This window comes from Fundulus heteroclitus, chromosome 16, assembly GCF_011125445.2.
Source record: "Fundulus heteroclitus isolate FHET01 chromosome 16, MU-UCD_Fhet_4.1, whole genome shotgun sequence".
NCBI classification, from domain to species: Eukaryota; Metazoa; Chordata; class Actinopteri; order Cyprinodontiformes; family Fundulidae; genus Fundulus; species Fundulus heteroclitus.
Window position 1 is genome coordinate 7,195,354 of NC_046376.1, and position 26,044 is coordinate 7,221,397.

At 43.2% G+C, this 26,044-nt stretch overlaps 2 protein-coding genes across 6 annotated transcripts in view; one reads left to right on the plus strand and one right to left on the minus strand.

Annotated features, from left to right (window-relative positions):
* The first annotated feature begins 144 nt into the window (after positions 1-144).
* LOC105919572 (nuclear distribution protein nudE homolog 1) lies at positions 145-8,836 on the plus strand. Of its 2 annotated transcripts, none has more exons than XM_021311967.2 (9): positions 145-274; positions 2,621-2,747; positions 3,759-3,912; positions 5,035-5,183; positions 5,267-5,403; positions 5,489-5,728; positions 5,801-5,886; positions 7,208-7,356; positions 7,434-8,836. In XM_021311967.2, the coding sequence occupies exons 2-9, from the start codon at positions 2,662-2,664 to the stop codon at positions 7,480-7,482; spliced, it is 1,050 nt and encodes a 349-aa protein (XP_021167642.2). In that variant the 5' UTR covers positions 145-274; positions 2,621-2,661; the 3' UTR covers positions 7,483-8,836. The 2 variants fall into 2 exon arrangements, with proteins under 2 accessions (XP_021167642.2, XP_021167643.2); XM_021311968.2 differs by lacking the exon at positions 145-274 and adding an exon at positions 1,633-1,708.
* A 3,119-nt stretch (positions 8,837-11,955) lies between these two features.
* Positions 11,956-26,044, minus strand: part of LOC105919565 (myosin-11) — a 42,951-nt gene continuing 28,862 nt past the window's right edge. For 3 of the 4 annotated variants that reach the window (XM_036148289.1, XM_036148287.1, XM_036148286.1), the window contains 11 exons: positions 25,596-25,844; positions 22,466-22,678; positions 22,170-22,382; positions 20,297-20,458; positions 20,078-20,206; positions 19,413-19,501; positions 16,742-16,865; positions 16,428-16,636; positions 16,232-16,340; positions 15,981-16,153; positions 11,956-12,526 (listed from right to left, as the gene is read on the minus strand). In XM_036148289.1, the coding sequence (XP_036004182.1) occupies positions 12,319-12,526; positions 15,981-16,153; positions 16,232-16,340; positions 16,428-16,636; positions 16,742-16,865; positions 19,413-19,501; positions 20,078-20,206; positions 20,297-20,458; positions 22,170-22,382; positions 22,466-22,678; positions 25,596-25,844 (1,878 nt within the window). In that variant the 3' untranslated portion in view covers positions 11,956-12,318. Of the gene's footprint in view, positions 12,527-12,665; positions 12,703-15,980; positions 16,154-16,231; positions 16,341-16,427; positions 16,637-16,741; positions 16,866-19,412; positions 19,502-20,077; positions 20,207-20,296; positions 20,459-22,169; positions 22,383-22,465; positions 22,679-25,595; positions 25,845-26,044 lie in introns of those variants that run through there. The other variant, XM_036148288.1, reaches the window with a different exon arrangement.

The window sequence follows — 26,044 nt, forward strand, 5'->3', positions numbered from 1 at the left end:
TCCTACTACACGTGAAAGCAGCACCCCCCTGCGGTAATCCATCAAAATGTATGTGCGGACGCTCGTCTGTCTATTCTCACCATTCTGATTGGGCAACAATCCCCAGAAGCCCGCCCAACTTTAGTAATTGGCAGGTGGGAGGTCCAATGGCAACAAAGAACACGAACGTCATCTAACTTGTGATTGGCCAGTTGGTGTGGACAATATGAATGGCAACATGTATTGTTCGACGCCTTCCCGAATCGGCGAGTAACTTTCTGACTTCCAACTCAAGGCAAGTGTTTTTTATTAGTTTAATCCGTCAATTTGTCTTAAAGTTTTTCGGAACTCCTGGTTTGTTGTAGACAATGACTTTTCTTGAAGATCTGGGGCGAGTTTTTCGCTGAAACATGGAGTTAAAGCAGTAAACGGGTCAAACGTTAGTCTCGGTTGGGATTTAAACGGTTAAACTCCGTTAGCCGAGTCAGCTAGCGGCAACTTTAGTTTTAAACTGTCTTTTTGTTGTGTCCCAAGTTTTATAGATGATATTTAGTCATTAGAAACCTTAATTAGAGCTGAAGTTAGGTACCATAAACAACAGACAGGGTGTGAATTTCCGTTAGTTTTAGCTAGGTCTTCGGTTGGTTCCGTTTTTTAGACCCCGGCTCAGTCTTTGTGTAGAAATTCTGTTATTTGCTCGGTTTAAATGTAAATAAGTAATAAATGTTCCTCATTAAAAGGACATTTTATTTATGAAAGCATTCCAGGTATCATAAAGTGATGTATTTTTGTGTTATCTTAACCCGTGAACGGAAAGCCGCCTATGAATATTTGGAGAAATATTTTATTTCTGTTTTCTGATGTGAGTTAATAAATGAGGCCAAATTATTCATTTTATACCAATTCTAACTGTGCCAGGATATCCGCTCGTTTGAGGTTAAAAACAAACACAAAACCTATTATTACTTTTTATTACTAATAATTCATGAATGATAAAACACATTTTTATCAGTTAATTTATTGTTTTGTTTTTTTATTCCATATTTACTATATGAAAATAGAAATACACTAGGACAAAAATAAAATGATTGATTAGAGACAGGAATTTGTTGTAAATGCTTAATGTTGGGATGCTGATGATTAATATCAAACAGTAAAAAAAAATATTTACAAATCAGCCATTTAACTGATGTTTATTCCAAATATTCATAATGGTAAAATTTCACATTTTAACATTTTTCTCTAATGTATTCAAAAAGGAGTCGGTTGGCTCAAAATCGTAGTTTTAAGCAATAGTTTAGTTTTCTTTTTGCAAAATAACAGAAGAAATTTTTTTTTTCTGCATCCATTCACTGCCATTATGGTCCAACCTCTCTGCACAATCATATATATTTAAAATGTGTATATTTTTAATCATGTTCAGCATTTTGTTTTAGCTGTTCTTTTTTTTTTTTTTTTTTTTAAGCGCTTTCTAAGTTTTTATGGTATGCTTCTAACCCATTTCCAACTATTTCCATGTTCAAAGTAAAAACCAAACTAGTTTGTTAGAGGAGAGAAAACTGCTCTGTGCATGAATGTGAACAATTTTAATTCAGTCTTGACACCTTTTTAAACCTGATTAGACATAAATAAAGCTATAAATAGTTGAAATTTCTCCAGACTTCAGGAGAAGAGATGAAGCACTGAAGAACAGGTTCTGGTTGTGCCGTCCATATTTCTGCACAAAGAAGTAGGTTTGCAGCCAGATTCTGTTTTTTTCCCCCTCTAAATAAAAAAATATGCTTCACAGACCTAAATGACCAGCTTTTCTCTTTATCTAGTGGCTTTTATCAGTCTTTTCTGTCTCTATTGTTTTTATGGGATGTTAAAACATTTATTCATACCTCGATGCAGTAAATATGTTAGTAATTGTAGAGTAAAATGCTTATTTAGGATCTGCCTTGTTTTTGCCAGGACAGCCGTAATCCTCTTTTAGTTTTCAGCAGGTTTTGTGGTCTGAGGTCACACCGAGAACTTTGGTTTTTTTTTTAATAGTTTATTGATGTCAGATAACAACTTGGTTTATAAAGCACTTTAAAGCAGCCACAGCTAAAACAAAGTGCTGCACAAAACTGCAAACTATAAATGCACATAAACATATATCTGACGATAAAAGATTAAAACAGACGAGTCTCACTGGCATTAGAGGCCAGAGAATAAAATTGTATAAACATAATTAACTTTATCAAGGTCTATATGCGCTGAATCAGCTTCATCGGTTGGCACAGCGTCTTGGAAAGTATTCAAACCCCTAGAAAGGTTACAATTAGTTTTTTGCTAATTAAGAGCATTGATTGCGGCACATTTTATTTAGGGTGTCGGAGTAAGAGCAGCAGAAAAGAAATGTTTGCCACACTTTTCAGATTTTTATTTACTTTATTTGTCATTTTCCTTCCTGTGTAAAATCCTTTACCATTCATCCTAAACGGTGATATATATGGAAAAGTTTCGTTAGGGCTGCCATTTGGTCCCTAAACTGCATCCAGTGACGTGAAGTTCTGAAGTCTGATGGACCCGGGAGGCAGAAACCCGGCGTGACCAAACTCTGATCTGAATCCAGGCTGTTTCCAGGTTTCCTGAAGTGTCTCTGTTTTCCCTCCAGCCGGTCTGTGCAGGACGGACGAGCCGTGAGCCGAGCTGGAGATGGCGGATCAGGACCCGCCTCAGTTTGGATCTGTGGCTGAAGAGCTGCAGTACTGGAAGGAGCAGGCGGCCAGACACCAGCAGATGTGGGTTCCTCTTCATCTTCTGTCTGTAGCAGTTTCTGACCCAGTCTGGAAGCATCGTAGGGTTAGAAACTGTGAACACAGCAGCAGCGAGGACAAGTCGCCCCCCGCAGCATCATGGCCGACCACATGATGCGGCGCCAACACTAACGCTGCTGTTCTCCCCCATAAAACCAGCTAATAAACATCTTTTCTCTGTCACCTTCCGCCGACTAGCTTCCAGACTGTGAAGGCTGCAGGAGGCGCCCGCGTCTGCAGCACGCTCTCCTCCTGTTAAACAAACCGCAGGTCGACTGTGTTTGTGTCGCTTATGCATTTTGGCTCTTCTGCCCACCGAACATTAACTCCTGTGAGCAGAAACATCTCATCTGTCAGGAGTTCATGGTGTTTGCAGTGAATTCTGAAACCCGTGGTGTTGTGTTAATATGCAGAAAAAGCACTTTTCTGGTTTCTGTTCAAACACGTCTAATGAGAAGCTTGAAGCCTCGCCTTGGTAGCAGCGCTCCGGTTTATTTCTTCTCTTTGCAAAATGAAATCAAACCTGAAGAAAAACACTTAACCTGAGCAACGACTGGAAACCTGTGAACATAAGATAAGATAAGATAAGATAGGGCTTTATTGATCTCACATTGGAGAAATTTACTTGTCACACATTGGCTTAATAGACAAAAAGAAAGGTGCCAAAAGGAGGAAAGGTGCATAAGGTATATACAGTGTGTCCACATATGTACAATGTATCAAAAAAATAATAAATAAATAAAAGTACAGGGGAAATAAAGCAGATATTTAGGGTGACTTATATACAAATGGAATGACGTTTTGCATTAAGTGGTACCAGGTAAGAACACAGTGAGGTAGTGAGATATCTATACAGCTGAAGTCTCTTATTAAACAGGATTATTTAACAGTGTTATTGCACAGGTTATTGCACAGTGTATTAAATAGTAATTGCATCTTAGTTATTGCACATTAGTTATTACAGTTGTCAACATGTGTTTCTCCTTGGGCTCGCAGCGCCGCGGAAGCTCAGGAGGAGCTGCAGGAGTTCCAGCAGATGAGCCGGGACTACGAGGGGGAGCTGGAGACGGAGCTGAAACAGTGCGAGGCCAGGAACCGCGAGCTGCTCGCAGCCAACAACCGTCTGCGTATGGAGCTGGAAAACTACAAGGTAACCGACGCGCTGACAGTGGAGGGCGGGCAGAGGCAGCAAAGATGTGAAAAGCTTCGCCCTGGGTATGAACGCAGAGAAACGGACCTCACTGCAGCAGCACATATGCAAACCTGCAGCGTTTTACAACCCGGCCCGATGCACAACATGCTCGGCATCTCAGACGCAAACGCTCGCAGGAGTTATTTTAATTTGCATGTAACCAAGTGACTGATGGGTGATTTGGTCCTAACTGGGGATTTTCATATCTGTCAGCTGATGATAAGCGCCGTTTTATGGGCTTCTCCGGCTGGTATCTGCACAGAGGAAGGATTCAGGCTGAAAAGGCAGCTGACGGCTCCTCCTCTGCCGCTCCGTGTCTGGAGGCGATGGCAGTTCTTCACTGCGACGACTCTCAGAGCGGCGACACTGACTGACAGAGACGTGCGGTCGTTGATGCTCGGCTCAACGCTCAACGCTTTCCCTCATGTTTGTTTGGCTCTGATCAAATGTTCCAGAGGAAAAAGGCTCAAAATGATGCAAAGTGTCCTGAACGAGTCGACGTGAACCTGAGAGTCTGAGTTTTATTTTTGACTTTTAGCTTTAGGCAGTCCAACACACTAAGCTCACAGACAGGAAGTTCTGGTGTTTATGTGTCTTTAAAAGTTTCACAGCGTTCTTATTAGTCAAACAACCAAAACTTAAAATCATCTAAACCCCATAATTCACCAGCTTGTAGAAAAACCTTTTATTTGTTTTATCTGCTGAAGAGGGACAGAGGAACAATAAACAGACTGAATTTCTAACAAGCTTTTCTAGTCTTTATACTAAAGCCACATTCATACCCTGGTATGCAGACGGGGAGGCAACCTGGGGTTAAGTGCCTTGCCCAGGGGCACGTCGAGCTGTGACAAGGGAAAGCAGGAGTGGAACCCACAATCCTGTCTGCTGAGCCACCGTAGGGGTCCAGCTGGTGACCACAAACAGCTCCTGGCTCCGAGTCTAACTTTCTGTGGAACCGCCATGAAAATGTGCCGCCGAGCCGCTTTCATCAGAGAGCGAGGTTAACCTTTGTTCCTGCTCCCTCCGCTTTTTACTCCACCTTTTCTCCATTTTTCTCTTTCGCTGCATTCTCCTGAGCAGGACAAATATGAAACGCAGCACTCTGAGGCGTGCCGGCAGATCTCCAGCCTGGAGGGCGACCTGGCCCAGACCACGGCCGTCAGAGACCAGCTTCATAAGTACATCAGAGAGCTGGAGCAGGCCAACGACGACCTGGAGAGGGCCAAGAGGTCAGCGGGAGCCGCCATGTTTGTGAGGGCGGGCTGGGGGGGGGGGGGAGCAGCTGGGTGAATAACGGTTTCCTGTTTCCCAGAGCCACCATCATGTCCCTGGAGGACTTTGAGCAGAGGATGAACCAGGTGATAGAGAGGAACGCCTTCCTGGAGAGCGAGCTGGACGAGAAGGAGAACCTGCTGGAGTCGGTCCAGAGGCTAAAGGACGAAGCCAGAGGTACGAGTCCCAGCAGAACCTCACGCTGCCGCTGCTGCTGCTGTTGTTTTAAAGCATCTGACACGTCTCTGACTCTATGGGGCAGACCTCCGGCAGGAGCTCGCCGTGCAGCAGAAGCAGCAGGTCCAGGACAGGAAGCCGTCCATCAGCAGCGCCGTCAAAGAGCCTTCGTCCTCTTCATCGTCGGCGGGGCTGCCCACGCCGCCTCTCACCCCCCCGGACAGGAGAGGCGAGGATAAAACCGCGACTCCGTCCGCCGTCACGCCGTCCAGACCCGCGGCCTCCGCTGAGGCCTTGGTCTCCCCGCCGCCCTCCGTCAGCAGAGGTCAGACCAGACCTGACGTGTCTGTGCTGAGAGTCCAGAGTCCACGTTCTCACTGGTTGCTTTGCTTCACAGCTGAGAGTCTTTCTGCGACTCCTCTCACCACGTCGACGAGGATCTCGGCTCTGAACATCGTCGGTGAGCTGCTGAGGAAAGTCGGGGTAAGACCCAAAGTCTGGCGCCGCCTGACCGCCGACGCATCCTGCAGTCAGACGCTGTGTCGTACCCTACGGCCACGATCACAACGCTTAGGAGGCCACAACGTCTCCACATGGCCACATGACCCAGTTCTCTGCTTTTGTCCAGTTATTGGTGCCGACGCACCTTTTACTCAAACTGACTGTAGATTTTAAACTCAGAATTAGAACCAGAGCAAGAATGAAAAACAGAGACGCGTTTCTGCTCAGTGGAGCCGGTGACGGTTAGCATCGGGAGTTAGCCTCAGGATGACGATGCGATATTTGCCGATATCACAAAGTCTGTTACGATTTCCGATCCATATGATGCGATCTGCCCATCTAACACGATTATTATATCAACTCACAAAAACAAATATGATTTGACCATTTTTTTTTAAGCTCTTACTGGTATCAGGCATCTCAATCAAAAACAGCATTCTTCTAATTTTAAAATAATAAGCAGGGCAGTCAAAAGTAGCCGGTCAACGGCGGCAAATCGCCGTCTATAGCAGCTCTTGCCGCCGTCTACATTTCCCCGATTATATAACGTAGCGATATTTGTGCCTTCTGGTTGAGCGCGCAGGAACCAATCCGAGCTCAACTCTGGAAAAACTGCGCACAGCACAGCTGGTGTTGAGAATGGAATGAGCAGGTTGAGCGCGCGAGCAGAGAAGGAACTGAGACGTGTTTTCTCACTGCGCGCTCGGAAGTTAGTAAATTGTCATATATTCACTTAATCTGATCTGTTTTATATGGTGCTAGTAATTAAAATTCAACAAATTCTATGCAAATTTGTTCAAAACCTTGTTAAAACATGATGATAACATGTGAAAAAATGTTTTAAGAATAATAATAAAAAAAAAAAACAAAGGCTGTTTTTGAAGACTTGATCATTCAGTTTTTTTTTATTTTTATTCAATTTAAAACGTGCACTTTGACTCTATTGTTTAAATAATCACCTGTCTTGAAAGCTTCCAAAATACATCAGGGAGACTCTATTTTTCAAAATTCCAAAAAGAGATCCCCTCTTCACTGTAGTCTCATGCCTGAATTTCAAAATAAAGGCATGTCTTTAGATTGATGATATGAACTGATTTTCTCATTTTGCATCATTGTGATTGGATTTAGTCATTTAATCGATAATCCTAACAGTTTCTCCCCTTTAGTGCAGCGCCGTTCAAGTTCGCCGTGTAAAAAGTTTTTTTGCACAAAGTTAAAGCCAGCCGTCGTCATTTGTTCTTCAGATATCAACAGAGGCCGTGTTTCCCCCATTTACTGAGCAGCCTCTGTCTTTTCTTCCCAGAGCCTGGAGTCAAAGCTGGCTTCATGTCGGGACTACGTCAACGAGCAGACGGCGACCCGCGGACGCCTCAGTGGTGGGTCTGGATCTACAGCGGCTCAGAGCAGCCCCCCCCCAGAGAACCATCCCACCAACAGCCTCTACAACAAGGGGTGAGGACCTCTGGTTTCAGGTTTTAAATCATTCCGCACCGTTTGGCTTACATCAGACCTTTCCATGTTTTCTCCAGTCTGGTGAAGAGGTTAGACTTTGGTGCCGGATCCAAGCTGCTGCTATGAAGTAAACCCCCCCCCCCCCCCCGTCCTCTTCATCTCACCGTGTGCCTCCTCTGGACTCAGAACACGGTGGGCTACTCTAACGGTTTAACGGATGGAGGTTCTGCCGTCTGACGTGTTGACAGGACTTCCTCCTCAGCACTTGCACTTGTGTCGGACTCACACTCTGGACTTTTGTCGATGTTCCCGCTCCTTCAGTTTGTGTTTTCAGACTGAATGAGAAGCAAACCCCACGTTGAATTAAAACCAGATACAGGTTTGCTTTTAATGTTTTTGCTTAATTATTGTCCGTATTTTGTTTTACCGGAACATCTAAAAGAAGTCGCACGCTTTCTCGTTGGCTAGCTCAGAACTGAATGGCCTCAACGTTTAAATCTTTTCCATTCTCTAATAGTCCTGAAAGATGCTTTTTAACTTCAACGTCTGGATGCTTCAGTAGAAACGGGAATGCACATTTAAAGCACAGCATTAAGCTAAAGCGTTAAGCTAAAGTCCAGCGAGATAGAACCGATAACTGGACCTCAGCAGCGGTCGACACCGTCGGCCGTCCATCTTGTATCGACTTCCTTTGTTTGAACGTTTAGCCCAGAAACATAATCTGTGGTTACTATAGTGACTCCCGCCTTTTTTGGGTTGCTATGGTTACTCCCCCCTCCTTCTTAGCTGGGATGTTTTCATTCTTTTGTTTCAGTCATGAAGATTTCTACTTTCTTCTGGTCGCTGTTTTGATTTTCTTCTTGGTTTTTCTACTATTTTCCTTTTTGTTGCCATAATATTTTCTGGCTTTTTGTCTTTTTGTGACAGGAGGAGAGAAACAAAGGCACATTTAAAAGGATCTCAAACAAACATTTCCCTCGTTTTATGCTTCCTACAGTGATTTTAATCTTTTTTTTGTTTTTTGTAACTGCTGTGATTTTATTACCCCCCACAGATTGTAATTGGATCCTTTTTTCTTTTTAAATCTTTGTGTTTAAACTTAGTGACTTTCTCTAGTCACTATGGCGATTCCCGCCTTTTTTTTTGTTGATCGCCACGGTAATCTCCACCTTTCTGTGGTGGAGCAGATGGAGCAGCACTTTTCAGGAGAAAGAAACACTTTAAAAAAAAAGGTTTTAAACAGATATTTGCTGTTTTAGTTAGAACCTGAGTTGTATAGATTTTATTTTTCCAACTGTGAATGAGTAACTGATGTTGTGCTTTGCCACAAATACCCTTTACTCAGTTTTTTTATTTTATTTTTTGTGGCGAAGGTTCAGCTAATTTGGGCAAACTAGGATGAAAATTCACCCCAGAATGCCGAGTAGAAACTGGTAAGACAGACACTGGACAAATAAATAATAAAATGCTTTTGTTCTGATGCATATTGTACTTTTGAAGGGGAAATAGGAGCACAAGAGTAGTTTAGAGTAGAAACCCAGACTAAGTGGACCGTCTGGTTAAAGCGTCCGTATCTGAACTGAGGATGAGTTGAAATGACTGAAGTTTAAACTCTGAAACATGACAGAGCTTTTACTTTCTCTCACCCGGTCAGGCCTGAGCTGTAAACGTTGTTTTCAGCTCCACGCCCTAACCGTCCACACCGAGCTATTGAGCCTCCAGCTGCCGTGGACAAAAGTTTTGGCCTTTGAGGGTCAGGTTTCAGTTTCTCTGCGGCTGCGGCTCATATCTCACGTCACTATGAGCTGCTGCACGACTGGTTGAAGAACGTCCCGATAACGGCTTTAAGTTTTAGAAATGCTGACACAGCAGCGTCTCAGGGCGGTTTTTCTGAAAGCTAATGCAGGGAGATGTTCTTATGCTGCCATCTGGAAGTCCCGTCAGGCAGAAACTCGAATTTGATGAAACGTTTCTGCTGAAATCTTCCAGAAATCTCGGATCATTCCTCAGCGTTAGTTTCAGACAGAAGTCTGAGAGTAGTTTCTGCTCATTTATTGACCCGCGTCTTCAGAGGGATTTGGGAGAACGGGTCCATCCACCCAAAGATGTACCGCTCATACGTTTTGGATCTGTGGAGAAAGAACAGGGTCTGTGGTTAGAAAACGGTTATTTTCCCAGAGAAGGTGTCAAACTTTAGCTCAACAGGATGAAAACCGGCTTTATAAAGAGCCGTATGAAAGTATTCACACCATTTACTGTAGTCGCATGTCTTTTAAGTAGATTCTTTTGTTGCTAGACCATCACAAAGTGTGGCATATTTCTAAACGAGGATGATAATGGATGGTTTTCACCTTTTTTAACAGTTGGTACGTTGTAGGAGCAGCTTTCTATGGACTGGTTTTCCTCCTTCGTAGCTCAGTTCGGAGCACTTGGTGTTTTTCAGGCTGGTAGTTTTGGTTTGCTCGGTGTCTCAGCTGACCAGAGCACCTTCTGGTTCCCAGGAAGCTCGTGGCGAACTGCAGAAGGAACTTCTATCGGCTTTTTATTTCCACTCTTCCATTAAGTCCAAATAAGCTGTCAGGTTCTCCCACCTGAGCCGTGGATCTCTGCAGCTCCTCCAGAGTTCTCTGATCAATGCTCTCCTGGTCCAGCCTGTCAGTCCAGGTGGACGTCCATGTCCTGGTAGGTCTGCAGGAGGTCCAGATGATGGACTGATCAGAGCTCTGGGATGTTGTAAAACCTGACCCGGCTTTAAACTGGACCAGAACTTTTCCCCCCCGACCCGTCTGCCGGGTTCCTTGTTCTTCATGATCTTATTGTTCACATAAAATGGCTTTAGAGTGGCGCTGGTTCTTGGTCGGCTCCCTGCAGCTTAGAGGAGGACGAATCTCTGACGGAGGTTCTGGTTTTGTCAGAATTCTTGATCTTTGTTTTTAGTTCAGAGGATGAAAATTATCCCTGAGACCAAAGTCTGCCGTTAAATAAAATCACAGATGATGACAGGGTCACATTTTTCTCCGTTACCCGACGAGACCGAACCAGAACCGTTAAAGACGCTGTTGATCCGGTTGTTCCGTCCAAGAAACCAGTCGTTGTGGTGCGGCTTTAACGCTTTAGAAGGAAAACCACTGATGAGTTTAACAGGTGAGAAGAAGAAGTAGAAGAAGTAGATGTTTGGATGAAATCTGCTCCTCCAGGAGCGGAACCAGAACCAGAACCTTCCTACGAAGAGTCCAGAGTACTTTGCTGAAGATGATGTTTTATGTTAACGTTTCTGTGTGGCTACTAACAGGCTGAATGTAATGATCTGTTTCTGGAAAAGCAATAAAACTTCTGGCTGAAGTCAGTTTTATTAAAATCCTGCTTTGCTTTAATTATTGTGTCTCTGAGCCTAATGAACAAAACGAAGCGATTTAACAGCAAAGTTTCCATTTCACAGCAGATTTAGGCCCTTTGGGTCTTTCTGGAAATTATTTTCAGGTTATTGGGGGGGATTTGCAGACATGACTGTCAGCTTTTATCTCCCTGTGAACCTAAACTTCTCGCCTCCATCCAGCATCTCCTGCAGGGCTTTGATGACGTCAGAGCATGGATGGCCGTGAAGTTTCTGAGCTTTAATGAAATCAGAGGTGATTTTATTCAGTCCCGACAGTAAATCACAAACTCCTCCATTCTATTGTAAATCCTGGATTCTGGTTTTCAGGTCCAACCAGCTATTTTGCAGCTTTTCTTAAAGCCAGTTGTGTCAAATCGTGACCCAGAGATAAATATCCAGGTTTCCATCGCAGCTCCACCAGGTTATCATGATGGTGGATCATGTTTTACCCGGTCCAGAACACCAGAATATTTCACCTGTCCCCTCTTCTCTCCTCTGGCTGCCTATGTGCCAAAGACTAGATTTTAAAATCCTTATCCTGGCTTTTCAACACATGAATGTTCTCGCTGCGGCTGAGCAGCTTCAGCATGATGTTTCTCCTTGGATCAGCTGATCCGCCTCTGGTGGTGGAACCAGAATCCGGGCTGAAGCGTGGAGGAGATGAGGCCTTTTCCGTCATGGCTCCAAAATTATGGAACAAATTGCATTTAAACATCAAACGACCTTCTTCTCTTGGTTTTAAGTCTCTCTTAAAAACTGAATTTCAACGGCTGTTAGTTTTTTGTCGTTAATTTTATTACTATTTGTGTCTTAATTAGTCTTTTAGTGCTTTTCAGCACTTTGGTTAAACAAATAGTGTCTTTTTATACATAAAATGGATTCGGGGAGTTCCCTGTCAATTTTAGGCTCCGCCTTTAAATCTAAATAAATAGAAGTATGGATGGGAAAGATCTTCTGCGGTGGATTTTCTCTTCTTATTAATTATGATAGAGAACAGAGTCTCGAAACAATTATATTTCCCTTATTTATTTTTTTATATTTATACAGACCTGGAAATACTCTCATAATTTTCCAGACTTTATGAAAGCTGCCAGGAACCCTGGTTGCGTCCCATCTCTGCTCATTTATCCAGCAGCTGCGCCCTCTGCTGGCAGGTCTGGGCATGTCACCCATTCTGCCTGTTAAAGATCACAAATAAAACAGAAACACGCCCCGCTCCACCATAACTCTTTAAATTTATTGGACATAAACAGATTTTACATCTTTTATTCATAAATAATCAGGAAGTACCGTTGTTTGCTTTCTTTGTCAACCAATAAGTGCTATTATTCCAAATGATCTACAGCTTCTTATTAAAATAACTTTAATGCTCATCAATAGTTTTTTTCTGAACAGGAATAAACTTTAAGCATCACAAATGATCAATCTTAAGAGATTTTAATGCTGTGATCTATTTTACTTTCAGGTTAAACTCATTTCTAATTCCTAAAATCCAACGCTGACATGAATCCAGAATATCTTCAAATTAAAAGTGCATAAATATATATTTTTTTTAATCCCACATAAACATTAAGGGTGGCGTCGGTTCACTCGTCAGGTGAGCAGGCGTAGCCTTCGCCGTGCTGATCCAGCTGAGGGGAGGAGGTGGGAGGAGACGGGGAGGGAGGTTCCTCTTCCTGCAGCTCCAGGGAGTTGTCTCTGACCCGCCGGCTGGCCCCGGGTCCCAGAGCCGAGCTCCTGATGCCACCGCTGCTGCTCCGAGGAGCGCTGAACACCGGCTCCCCACCGCCACGCCTGAGGACGCCCCACACGTCAGGAGGAAGAGAGGAGGAGGAGGAGAGGAAGCACAGAAAGAGAGAATCAAAGTTAAAGCCCCCCTTAGAAGCTGAAGCAGAAGGAAATGAGGGGAAATTAACGCTTGTTTTTTTTTAAATTTTTTTTTAGGAAGCTCAGAAACAGATCAGTGATGTCTGAAGAAGCAGAAGAACAGGAGCAGCAAGACGTGAGAGGCAGAAAACAAAATTTAATTTCATATATGATCTGTTGGCTTTGTTACTCAAAGCTCAAACCCTTAAAACCCTGCGTACAGGATTAAATAAAGTTTAGCAAGCTGGCATAAAAAGCTTTTGTTTAATAACTCTCAGCATTCAGAGCAACAGGAACGTCTAAGGAACCCAGTAAAGATCTGAGGCAGAACCAGTCTTCAGGATCAATTTCAGCCCCACGTCAAATTATAAGATCATCATCTCTAACATTGCTGACGTAAAACCAGCATCTTTAGACGTACACTGCAAAAAGGGAACCAAAAGCAAGTAAAACTTTCTTGAAATGATTATATTTGTCTTTAATTTCAGCAACAAGTTTAAATGATCTGCCAGTGGAATAAGATTGTTGCACTTAAAATAGGAACAATTCATCGCCAGCATCTTATTTCAAGTTCAGTAAATCTAATTATCTTATTTTAGGGGTAAACATACTCGTTCTATTGGCAGCTTATTTTATTTACATGTTCAAAACAAGGACAAATACGCGAATTTCAAGAAAATGTTTCTTATTTTCAGTTCCCTTATTGCAGTGTGTCGCCTCATTGCTGAGGTCTGGGAGAAGACCGCCAGCCTCAGATCAGCAGAAATGTAAGTTTGAAGGAGTCAATGTGAGGTTTTTGTGTCTAAGAAGGTTGTAAGATAAAATAAGATAGGCTTTATTGATCTCACATTGGAGAAATTCACATGTCACACCGGCTCAGTAATCAGTAATAATAGGAAGGAGTCAAGTAGGACGAGGTGCATCATATATATACAGTGTGTCCTCGTTAGCAGGCTAACATTGAGCTCATTGGAAACAACTTTTACCCAAATGTTAGTGGAGGTGTATGTATATATTTGAGCCTGGATACGAAACCAGAGGTTTACATACGCCCCAATTCTGATGATTTCTGCTCGCTAAACGCCAGAAAAATCCCCTCATTGCAAAAAGGGGAACTAAAAATAAGTAAAACGTTCTTGAAATTAGCGTACTTGTCCTTAATTGGAGCAGAAAATCAGATGATCTGCCAATGGAATAAGAGTTTTACTCTTAAAATAACAACTCATCTCCACACTCCAAAAACAGAACTAAAAATGAGTAAAATCTTCTTTAAATTAGTGTATTTGTCCTTAATTGGAGCAGAGAAATAAGATTATTTGCCAATGGAATAAGATTTTTCCACTTAAAATAGGAACAACTCATCTCCATCATCTTATTTCAAGTGCAGGATGTCTAATTATCTTATTTTAGGGGCAAAGATACTCATTCCATTGGCAGATAATCTTATCTACTGGCTCAAATCAAGGACGAATACACTCATTTAAAGAAAATTTTACTGATTTTTAGTTCTGTTTTGGGAGTGCATCATCTTTTTTCAAGTGTAGTTTATCTAATTGATTATCTAATTGTTTTATGTTAGGGGTCAAAATAAAAATTCAAATACAAATACACTTATTTCAAGAAAACTGTACTTATTTTTAGTTCCCTTTTTGCAGTGTTCAAAGTATTTGGGAAAGCCCAGATGACGACTTTATTGCTCTATGAGGTTCTGATAGATTAATATGCATCATTTACGGTTTATAGGACGTATTTTAGGGCGAACCATTAAACGCTCCGCCTCTGACATCATGGAAAAACCCGAGAAAATCAGCCAAGATATCAGGAGAAGATTTATGAACCTCCCCAAGTCCGGTTCTTCCCTGGGTCCGTTTTCCAGCCAGGTACCTCCATCAGGTGTAAATAGCACTGGGATGTCCAGCCATCATCTGTCTCAGGAAGGAGTCGGGTTCTGTGACCCAAAGACGAAACAAACCGGTACCGACACGGGCTGAACGTCCGCTCAGAGAGGAAGAAGCCATCACTGAAACGGTGCGTGTGAGCAGGGCGGCCGACAACCCTGACCCGGTTACAGCGGTTCTGTCAGGTGGAATGTTCTGTTGAGGGAGAACCCAAACAGTTTGACCCCAGTCCTGTGGGTTTATTCTACCAAATATTCAGGAAATGAATTAATGCTTAGACTTTAATATAAAAGAAAATGAGAGAAAAATAACCTCTAGAGACCCAAATCTCTCTGGTTTTTCTGGCGTATAACGAGCAGAACCAACTTCTGTAGTCCTAACTGGACTACAACGGGACATGGCTGTATGTAAATATGTGGTTCCGCCGCACTGGGCCGTGATGAGAGGACGTGAACTTCTCATTAGAGCCGCGCCCCTTAGAAGAAAAGTTACGATCGTTGTAACCATAGACATAATATACGTAGACGCGTCATTGGGCGGGTTCTTCCTATGCTGCGATGCGTCAGAGCGTCCGCCATCTTAAATGTGGCAAATCTGCAGTTAGTCAGTCACTTAAACAGCATCAGAGGGACTTTAATCTCTGAATATACTTTGTATTCGTAGTATTTATATTTTGTTGTAGTATTACAAGTTTATTTTCGTATCCCTTTAGCTTCATTCTCCTGAATTTATTCTCCTAAAGAATAAAAATATTTTAAATAATCTGGCCCTATTACTCCAGGAGTGAAATAATTCTGCAAACTGTGCACATTCTGGAAATGTTCTCCCTTAATTCTCATAATATGACGTTTTTCTCATAACATTATCACTTTTGTGTTTTTTTTGTTTTTTATTACTTTATTGACCTAGAACTTTTTTTTCCCTCATATTATTAATTTTACCTCTTTAATACTCACCCAAAAAGTCTGTTCCTAAAGGTTCAAATGTGACACGGTTTTATGAAATAAAGAAGACCACAATGTTTAGATTTAACAAATTGATCCTTATATTCATAACACATACACACACAATATATATATATATATATATATATATATATATATATATATATATATATATATATATATATATATATATATATATATATATATAGCCACTCTGCAGCTTTAGTGTGTCCAGTTTTGCAACATGGTGCAGCCTTAGTTTATAGAAGGCAGATACAAGTAGTGAAATCAGCCAGAATACATTTCCATGCAGCACAGGAATGAGGCATCTTCTCTGATCCACGTTCACAATAACAGAACTCAACTTTTTTTCTGCCACATACAATATGGCGGTGACGTTGACGTGCGAACCCGCGCCCTATGACGCGTCTACGTATATATGTCTGTGTTTGTAACAAAGAGCCTAACCAGGACGACCCCTTTAAGCCAGCCTGGGTACGTTTGATTAAACCTCCTGGGTCACCCCGCCCCGACCTTCACCTCATTTTGCTCCTCAGGGTCGACACCTCCCTGCTCAGGGCATCGTTGGCCTCCGTGGCCTCGTCCAGCTCCCTCTGCAGCCTCCTGCGGGCGGCCGCCACGCGCTGCGCCTCCTCCTCCGCCTCCTCCAGCTGATGCTTCAGCTGCTTCACGCGGACGTTGCTCTTCTCCATCTGCAGGGAGGACGGACCGCGGGTTAAACGGGGACCTGCTGGTTTGGGGGGGGCGGGGCCTCAGGCCGCCAGGGTTACCTGGTCCTTGAACTGCTGCGCCTGCTTCCTCTCGTCCTCCATCTGGATGCTCAGATCCTTCAGCTTCTTCTCTTTCTGACGCAGATTCTTGCCGTTGGCCTGCCGCTCTCTGAGGGTTTCCACACAGTGTGACGTCACCCCTTCAGCTCCACCTCTTGTTTCAGTCGTTTGTTTGACCTTCAGCCTCCAGCCTTACCTGCTCTCCAGCTCCAGCTGCTCCTCAGCCTCCCTCAGCTTGGCCTCCAAAGCAGCGACGGAGGACTTGAGCTTGGAGCGGCTCTGGCTCTCTAGCTCCTGCAGCTTGGCCTTCAGCTCCCGGTTCTGCCTCTCCAGCTGCTGCCTGGATCCCTCCTTGGTCTGGGAGGAGGCCCTCTCGGCCGCCAGCTCCGCTCCCAGCTGGTCCACCTGTCAAACCGAACAGGAAGCGGGTCAAACGACGCCCTCATGGTCAGGGATGGTTTCCTGGGATTCAGGATTATTATTTTGTCCTGGTTATCGTGTTAAACTTACGAGCTGCTGGCTCTTCCTCAGCCGCTCGTTGAGGTTCTCCTCGTTGGCCTGCTCCTCCTCCAGCTCCTCCTCCAGCTGACTGATCTTTGTCTCCAGGCGGCGCTTTTCGTCGGACTGCATCGACCTGAGCGGACCAGAGGCAAGGCAAGGCAAATTTATTTGTAAAGCACATTTCAGCACAGAGACAATGCAAAGTGCTTTACATGATTAAAATATAGGGGGAAAAAAACAGAATAAAAGCAAGTTGGAATAAAATGTAGAAACTAAATAAAACATGGGAAAATAGAAACTAAATGCAAATATGAAAAACAGTTGGACTATAAAGTTGAACTAATGATGTTTCAGTAAAACAGTTTAACTAGGACAGTTGAAGGCGATCCTCAACAAATGTGTTTTTAATCTTGATTTAAAGGAACTCAGGCTTTCAGCACTTTTACGGTTTTCTGGAAGTTTGTTCCAGATCAGTGGAGCATAGGAACTAAATGCTGCTTCTCCATGTTTAGTTCTGGTTCTGGTTCTGCAGAGCAGGCTGGAGCCAGAAGACCTGAGTGGTCTGGAGGGTTGATGCCCTGATAACAAGTCTGTGATGGATTTAGGTGCTAATTCAGGGATTTATAGACTAACAGAAGGATTTTAAGGTCTATTCTCTGAGATACAGGGAACCATGGAAGAACTTCAGAACCGGGTCCATGTTCTCTACGTTCTTAGTCTTAGTGAGGACTTCAGAACCGGGTCCATGTTCTCTACATTCTTAGTCTTAGTGAGGACTTCAGAACCGGGTCCATGTTCTCTACATTCTTAGTCTTAGTGAGGACTTCAGAACCGGGTCCATGTTCTCTACATTCTTAGTCTTAGTGAGGACTTCAGAACCAGGTCCATGATCTCTACGTTCTTAGTCTCAGTGAGGACTTCAGAACCGGGTCCATGTTCTCTACGTTCTTAGTCTCAGTGAGGACTTCAGAACCGGGTCCATGTTCTCTACGTTCTTAGTCTTAGTGAGGACTTCAGAACCGGGTCCATGTTCTCCACGTTCTTAGTCTTAGTGAGGACTTCAGAACCGGGTCCATGTTCTCTACGTTCTTAGTCTTAGTGAGGACTTCAGAACCGGGTCCATGTTCTCTACATTCTTAGTCTTAGTGAGGACTTCAGAACCAGGTCCATGATCTCTACGTTCTTAGTCTTAGTGAGGACTTCAGAACCGGGTCCATGTTCTCTACGTTCTTAGTCTTAGTGGAAGGACTTCAGAACCGGGTCCATGTTCTCTACGTTCTTAGTCTTAGTGAGGACTTCAGAACCGGGTCCATGTTCTCTACTTTCTTAGTCTTAGTGAGGACTTCAGAACCGAATCCATGTTCTCTATGTTCTTAGTCTTAGTGAGGACTTCAGAACCGGGTCCATGGGATGCTGTTCCCAGGCTTCAACGCGTCCCTATTGTTCCTGCCAACATATCAATGGTCTTCATGACCGAATACTTCAAGTTTAATTTCATCAAACTACCGGATGTGTCTCCAGAAATTAAGATTTTTGTCCCAGAATTTGTTTGCAAACACTAATTTGGCTTTATATGTTGCTTTTAGAGTAATGGCTTCTTCTTCTCCGAGTGGCCTTTCAGGTCATGCAGGTGCAGGAATGTCTTTAGTCTTTAGTTTTTGTTCTGTGGCTGGGAAGCAGATTTTACACCAAAGCTCATCTCTGGGACACAGAACCCGTCTCTTTGCAGAACTGTGTGATGGCCGGACTTTCTCACGGTGGACATGTTTGTTGTACCGACTGGTGACCTGGACAAGTAGCTCCACAGCTCTCATCCTGACCGATTAGCTGATTTCCTCTGATTTTTCTATGACTTCCCACAGGAATCAGTGAATCAGGAATCACAGGAATATATTATGAATAACCTCAGCGTTTTTAAGAAAAGTATGTGCAATTTCAACAATACTTTTACTCAGTTAAACATTTACTTGTGCATTATGCATAAGAACTGATCACAGTGATTATACAATGTTGAAAAACATTTATTCACATTTTTTGGAACTTAAAAACTCTGTCCTGCATGACAAAATACATCAAACAGATAAAAATTAAGAAATTATTAAATTTTTTTCACACCTGAAGCTTAATCTGCTAATTAAAACACAGCGCCCCTCGTGGACAATATGGGAACTGCATATTTTCAATTAAACGAAGTTCATGTTTTTTTTCAATAATTGTTTTATCATTCTCTTCCTTTTATCTCCTCTTTCTTTCACCTTTTGTTTTTTTTCTTCTTGTTCTTCCTTTCCTCTCCTACTTTCCCATTGTAGTGTCCATATCATTTGAGATATTCCCCGCATGAATCATAATAAAACTATTCACATTCATACATCAAGCGGAGCACTATGGCAAAAGCAGTACTGCTCCACTTGTGAAAGTCAAATCTGATGAGCTCTTTGTGGCATTAAGACAACAATTCTTATTGCCAGACAGGACACTGGGGAAAGGAAAAAAAAAAAAAGAAAAAAAAAAAGATAATGCATTTAGCCACAGGGCCGGACTAAATTGTTCGGCGGGCCGGATCCGGCCCGCGGGCAGTATGTTTGACACCCCTGGTTTAAAGGGACGGCTCTCACCGTGACGGCTGAAGACTCGGGTTAAAATGCCCAGCCAGAGTCTTCTTGTCGTGCCATAAACTCACCTTCCAGAGGAGTTGCTGGCCAGCTCCTCGGACAGCTCGTCTCTCTCCGTCTCCGCCTGCTTCCGAGCTCTCTCAGCAGCTGCCAACAGCTGGACGGACGGGAGGAAAAAAACGTCACAACGACACAAACGCACTTTCTTCCACAGAACGCCTTCGCTAAGATGATAATAAGCAAGAAGGCCGCAACGAGGCACCAGACGATCCCATCCACACTGCAAAAATGGATCTAAAAATAAGTAAAATGTTCTTAAAGTTAGTGTATTTATCCTTGATTTGAGCAGGTAGATAAGATTATTTGCCAATGGAATGAGTATTTTGACCCCTAAAATAAGATATTTAGACATCCTGCACTTGAAATAAGATGATGGAGATGAGTTGTTCCTATTTTAAGTGCAAAAATCTTATTCCATTGGCAAATCATCTTATTTACCTGTTCAAATCAAGGACAAACATACTCATTTTAAGAAAATTTTGCTTATTTTAAGTTCTGTTTTTGCAGTGCATTAGTCCGGTCAAAAAGGCCCAAATAATGGCTGAGAGAATATTTATTTTGGTGTAAATTTAAACGTCTAGACTCTTATTTTTTTGTGAATGAAAGAAAGAAGAAGTTCTGACGTGAAATGCTTTTTCTGAGGATAAAGTAAAAAGGCGCCACGCGGTCTGACCTCATGCAGCTGGAGGAGTTCTGCCTCCATCGTCTTGGATCTGCGCTCCGACTCCCTGGCCGAGGAGAGGACCTCCTTCTGAGCTGCACGAGAGTCCTCCAGCTCCCTCTGGAGGTCCTTCATCTGGCCCTGTGAGGACAGCAAAGGCAGGAGGTCACCAGGGTTTATGCAGATGAGCGAAAGAATCGATGTTCTCTGGCGGATGACTGAGTCTCAGACCTGGACTTTGCGGAGCTGCTTCTGCGCCTCTTCACGCCCCCTGCTGCTGGCTTCCAGCTGGTCCTCCATGTCTCTCAGCTCGCCCTCCAGCTTCTTCTTGGCGCCAGACGCCTGATTTCGCTGCTTCCTCTCCTCCTCCAGCTCCTCCTCCAGCTCTCGCACCTGACCAGGTGATAATTGGTCTATTTACCGGTTTCATATCGGCCGGTTTGAACCATTGTGATGAAGGAAAATTATTTCCCACGCAAGAAAATGGTTAGCAGAGAGGACAAAACTGGCTAGAAATATAAATAAATCAGATTTCACATGGGGGCAGGAAGAGAGACATACCATGAAAAATATATGCATGTATTATTTTATGTATATACCTGAAAATAAAAAATATATACAATAAAATAATTTAATATAAGAGGCTGGTGTCTATCTGCAGCAGTCATTAGGTGAGAATATTTTGTCCAGGGGTGATGCTGAAAAACTAGTCCATGCATTTGTTACTTCAAGGCTGGACTATTGTAATTCTTTACTATCAGGAAGTCCACAAAATGCAGTTCAAAGTCTTCATCTGATCCAAAATGCTGCAACAAGAGTTCTGATAAAATCAACAAGAGGGATCATATTTCTCCTATTTTAGCTTCCCTTCATTGGCTTCCTGTTAAATCAAGAATAGAATTTAAAATTCTCCTTCTAACGTATAAAGCCCTTAATAATCAAGCTCCATCATATATCAGAGCTCTGATTACCCCGTATGTTCCTAACAGAGCACTTCGCTCTCAGACTGCAGGTCTGCTGGTGGTTCCTAGAGTCTCTAAAAGTAGAATGGGAGGCAGATCCTTTAGCTATCAGGCTCCTCTCCTGTGGAACCAACTCCCAGTTTTGGTCCGTGAGGCAGACACCCTGTCTACTTTTAAGACTAGGCTTAAAACTTTCCTTTGTGACAAAGCTTCTAGTCAGAGTGGCTCATGTTACCCTGAGCTACCTCTATAGTTATGCTGCTATAGGCTTAGGCTGCTGGAGGACATCAGGGTCTATTTCTCTCACTCTGCTGAGTTCTCCTACTGCTCTCAAATCTGCATTGTTTGTTGTTATTTCAGCTTTTAACTTTTTGTTTTCTGTCATTATTCTCTTCATAGAAGGTACACCTGGTCTGGCGTTCTGTTAGCTGTGACATCATCAGGGGAGGCAGATCATCCTCTATTACCGTCTAACATAGAAAGTACTCCTGGGTCAATGTGAGCTTCTGTGCTTTCTGTGTCTCTGCTCTGTCTTCTCTAAGCCCCAGTGGATCGAGGCAGATGAGCGTTCACACTGAGCCTGGTTCTGGTTCTGCTGGAGGTTCTCCTCCCTGTTAAAGGGGAGTTTTCCTCTCCACTGTCGCTTCATGCATGCTCAGTATGAGGGATTGCTGCAAAGCCATCAACAATGCAGACGACTGTCCACTGTGGCTCTACGCTCTTTCAGGAGGAGTGAATGCTGCTTGGAGAGACTTGATGCAACCTGCTGGGTTTCCTTAGAGAGGAAACTTTCTCACCAACCTGGAGGATCTGATGGAGTCTGACTTTGGAAAGAGCCTTGAGATGACGTGTATCATGAATTGGCGCTATATAAATAAAACTGAATTGAATTGAGAGGCGGGGTCCTTCCTGGACAACATGGAGACTCAATTTTTAGGGAGAGGAAGCCGGAGTACCCGGAGAGAACCCACGCATCCACAGGGAGAACATGCAGAAAGACCCCAGGATTCAAACCCAGTTGCCTCTAATCTCTAATCTTCTTCCTCCTCACCTAATCTGATCCGTTTGTACCATCTATAAACTGACTGAGTGTTTAATGTTCCCTCATAAAAATGATTTAAGGCCCTCTGTTCAAGCTGCACCTGTCTGAGGAGCTGCCTCCTCTTCTCCTCGCCCTGCTCCTCGCGGGTCTGCAGCTCCCGCTCGTGTTGAGCCTTCAGGGCCTGGCTGTTGACCTCCAGACGCAGCTTGGCGTCCTCAGCCACCTGCAGCTCGTCCTCCAGCTCCTCCATCTGCGTCCTCATCTCCTCCAGGAAGCTCTCCAGCCCGCGCTTCGCCTTCTCCAGGTCGTGGACCTGACCAACGATCAGAGGGTTAACCCCCCCCAGCCCGTCTCAGCAGAGAGGACAGTTTCCGTCAGGGTTTGTAGGATTCTTACGTTCTTCCCCACGTCGTCTTTGGAGCTGATGAGATCCTCCATCTCGGCTCGGAGTCCCTTCATGGCCTTCTCGGCCTCCTCCAGGACCGCCTGCTTCTCGTCCAGCGCGCGGGTCAGAGCCAACACCCTGGTCTCCTTCTCCCGCACGTCCGCCTCGGCTCGGTCCCGCTCCTCTGCGAACTTGGCCGAGACCGCTCGCTCCTCCGCCAGCATCTGAGGAACAGGGCAGCTTCACTTTATCGGTTATATTAGGAAAGACTTCAACACCAGTGACTTGAGTTGGACTTGATGCTCTCATTAAAGCAGGGGTGTCAAACTCATTTTGGTTTAGGGGCCGCATTCAGCTTAATCTGATCTCAAGAGGGCCACACGGGTTAACTCATTGCAAGATTAAATAGAGCTAATAAATGTGGACTTGTTGATTTTTATATTAAGTGAATTTCACTTTTACACGATATATTATGAATAACCTCAGCGTTTTTAAGAAAAGTATGTGCAATTTCAACAATACTTTTAGTCAGTTAAACATTTACTTGTGCATTATGCATAAGAACTGATCACAGTGATTGTACAATGTTGAAAAACATTTATTCACATTTTTTGGAACTTAAAAACACTGTCCTGCATGACAAAATACATCAAACAGATAAAAATGAGAAATTATTTGAATTTTTCCACACCTGAAGCTTAATCTGCTAAATAAAACACAGCGCCCCTCGTGGACAATATAGGAACTGCATATTTTCAATTAAACAAAGTACATGTTTTTTTCAATAATTGTTTTATCATTCTCTTCCTTTTATCTTGTCCACTTGTGAAAGTCAAATCTGATGAGCTCTTTGTGGCATCTTATTGCCACATTGCCAGACAGGACATTGGAAAAAAAAATAAATATATGCTGCTATAGGCTTAGGCTGCTGGAGGACATCAGGGTCTATTTCTCTCACTCTGCATATATATATATATATATATATATATATATATATATATATATATATATATATATATATATATATATATATATATATATTTTTTTTTTTTTATATATAATGATAATGCATTTAGCCACAGGGCCGGACTAAATTGTTCGGCGGGCCGGATTCGGCCCGCGGGCCGTATGTTTGACACCCCTGCATTAAAGTAAAAAAATTACCACCAAAATAATAATATTCTGTCAACGGCTTAATCCACCGGAAGTGGACTTGACTTGGGGATTACATGTGGAAACAGGCAAACTCTGCATTACAGAACGGTTTATTCGGAGCTGAGCTGTTCAGAAGTCTCAGAATATGAAGTTAGAAAACAAAGACCAGACGTGTTTAAAAGAGAAAAAGTGTGCTACAGCTTTTTAGGACCCTCAGTGGGGTAATACTGCGTAATGTTTGCAGACTGTGCGATCAACTAAAAGGATCATTCCGGTCATAGAAAGCTGAATTTCACTTCCCTGGATTAGTATTTCTGTACGTTTTTTATGGTCTTTATACAGCTGAAGTTTAATTTAATGATTTTCTTTTAGGTTTTTTTTAAAGAATTGTTGAGCTTAGAGTTAGACGACGTGACCCAGTCTATCTAAATAATACTCTAAACTACTTTTCTGCTTATAGTTACTTATAGATACATTGGAATCTATGGATTTTTGTCTTCCTTCCCTCACCGTGTGTCTCCCTCTGCTGTAAGACTTAGTTTTATATGAAATCACCCCCAGAGTGCATAGAGGGAACACCCAAACTCTTGTTCACTCCCGTTATATTGCCAATTTATATCAGTATTCTCTGCTCTGAGCCGCATATGAACGACAGAGTCCGATATGGATGGACGCATTTTTATTCCACCTAGAAGTTTGTTTCTGATCGGAAACAAAGACGAGGATCCCTAATCGGATAGTAAGTCAACACATAAGGGATTTGAACCCTGAATAGTGAAAATTTCCAGCTTTTTGCAGGTTTCCATTGGTACTCACTGACCCTTAATCTTTGTTGATGAACTCCAAAAACCTTGAGGTTGAGTGGCCTCCTTACCATCACCCTAATCTACACAGATTCTTCGTCCGATTCAAGTTGGGTCGCTAGTAAAAGGTTAATATTACTTCGATTTAGGAGACACATGTTGGTAAATTTAGACAATAACCTAAATCTGCCAGGAGTATGAATAATTTTGGGCTGTATATTTTGGGGCAGTAGGTTTTTTGGGCTCCTGTCAACGTTCCTTCTGTAATTTTACGGTAAAACCAGAACTGCATAGATTAAATGTCTAAAACATGCAGGTCCCGTAGGGCTGCGCGTTTCACAATATTTACGGGATTATGGTCTGTTAAATCAGCTCAGGGTGGAGGAAGCGCACACCCAATCTCTATTAGACCCCAACATTGTTGCTTTCATAATTTATTTAGATAAGAATTATTGTTTTTTGCGCCGTGTCTGCTTGTTTCTGTCTGCCTGCCTGATAAAAACAGTGATGCTGTAGGCTCAACCTTAGGGCTGGATGATATAGGGAAAAAAAAACATATCGATAAAATAGAAATCATATTGATCGATATCAATAATTATCAACCAATTCAAAACACGTATTTTAAGTGCAACCCTGGCCATTTTATGATGCTTAACAACCTATTTTTAGGTATAGAACTCTGAATCACTGAATTCAAACTCAAACCTTTATTCAACCAACTTTTTAACAAAACTGCAAGTTTTTAAAAAAAGAAAAAAGAAAGTGTGCTCTTTGAACTCTCTGAAGGGGGCGGAGCTCCTGGGTTTGCTTTGTGATTGGTTGGGAGGATGCAATGATGTATTATTAACCTACAAGGCTAAAATGTAAAAGGAAGGAAATTGACCTTTTTGTTCAACCTTTTTTCTATCATCTATAAACGTCTATATAAATTGTTATTGAATTATCGTCCAGCTCAACTCAACCTCTCTGCTGATTCAACACTTTCTCTGGTCTCCAGTCCACGTTTCTCAGCAGCTACGTCGTAAAACCATCATCAAGTGTCTACTTCTTAGCACAGCTGACATAAAGAGGTTGAATCATGTCAGATGTCTGGGAAGTAGCTTCACTGGCTCCCTTAAACAGTTCTTATACATTTCCAGTCCTGCTTTTCTGCAGCTAGCTGACTTTAAAACCATCTAACCACCTGATCAAACTTCTTCTGCTTCTTCTCCAGGTTGGAGACGAGCTGCCGCTGGCTGTCCAGGTCCATGAGGACGTCCTCAAGCTCCTGCTGCAGCCGACTGCGGCTCTTCTCCAGCTTGTCGTAGGCCGACGCCTTCTCCTCGTAATCGCCGTTGGCGGCCTCCAGGTCGCGCTGCAGACGCTTCTTGCCCTCCTCGAGCTGCTCCACCGTCGCCGACATCTCGTCCAGCTTCTTCTTGTAGTCGGACAGCTGGAAGATGGGAGCAAAAGGAGTTGGGCCTTAAGTTTTATTGGTGGTCATGTGGGTTAATTGTTGGAGTCAGACCAGCAGTAGGCCAGACTTTTCTGTTTTGTGAGGCGAGTAGCCGGTAGTCCAGCTAACACAGTTAGCATTGCTAAAAGCAGCTGCCCACCGTGATCCTCACGTACATTCAGGGCATTCTGTTTTTG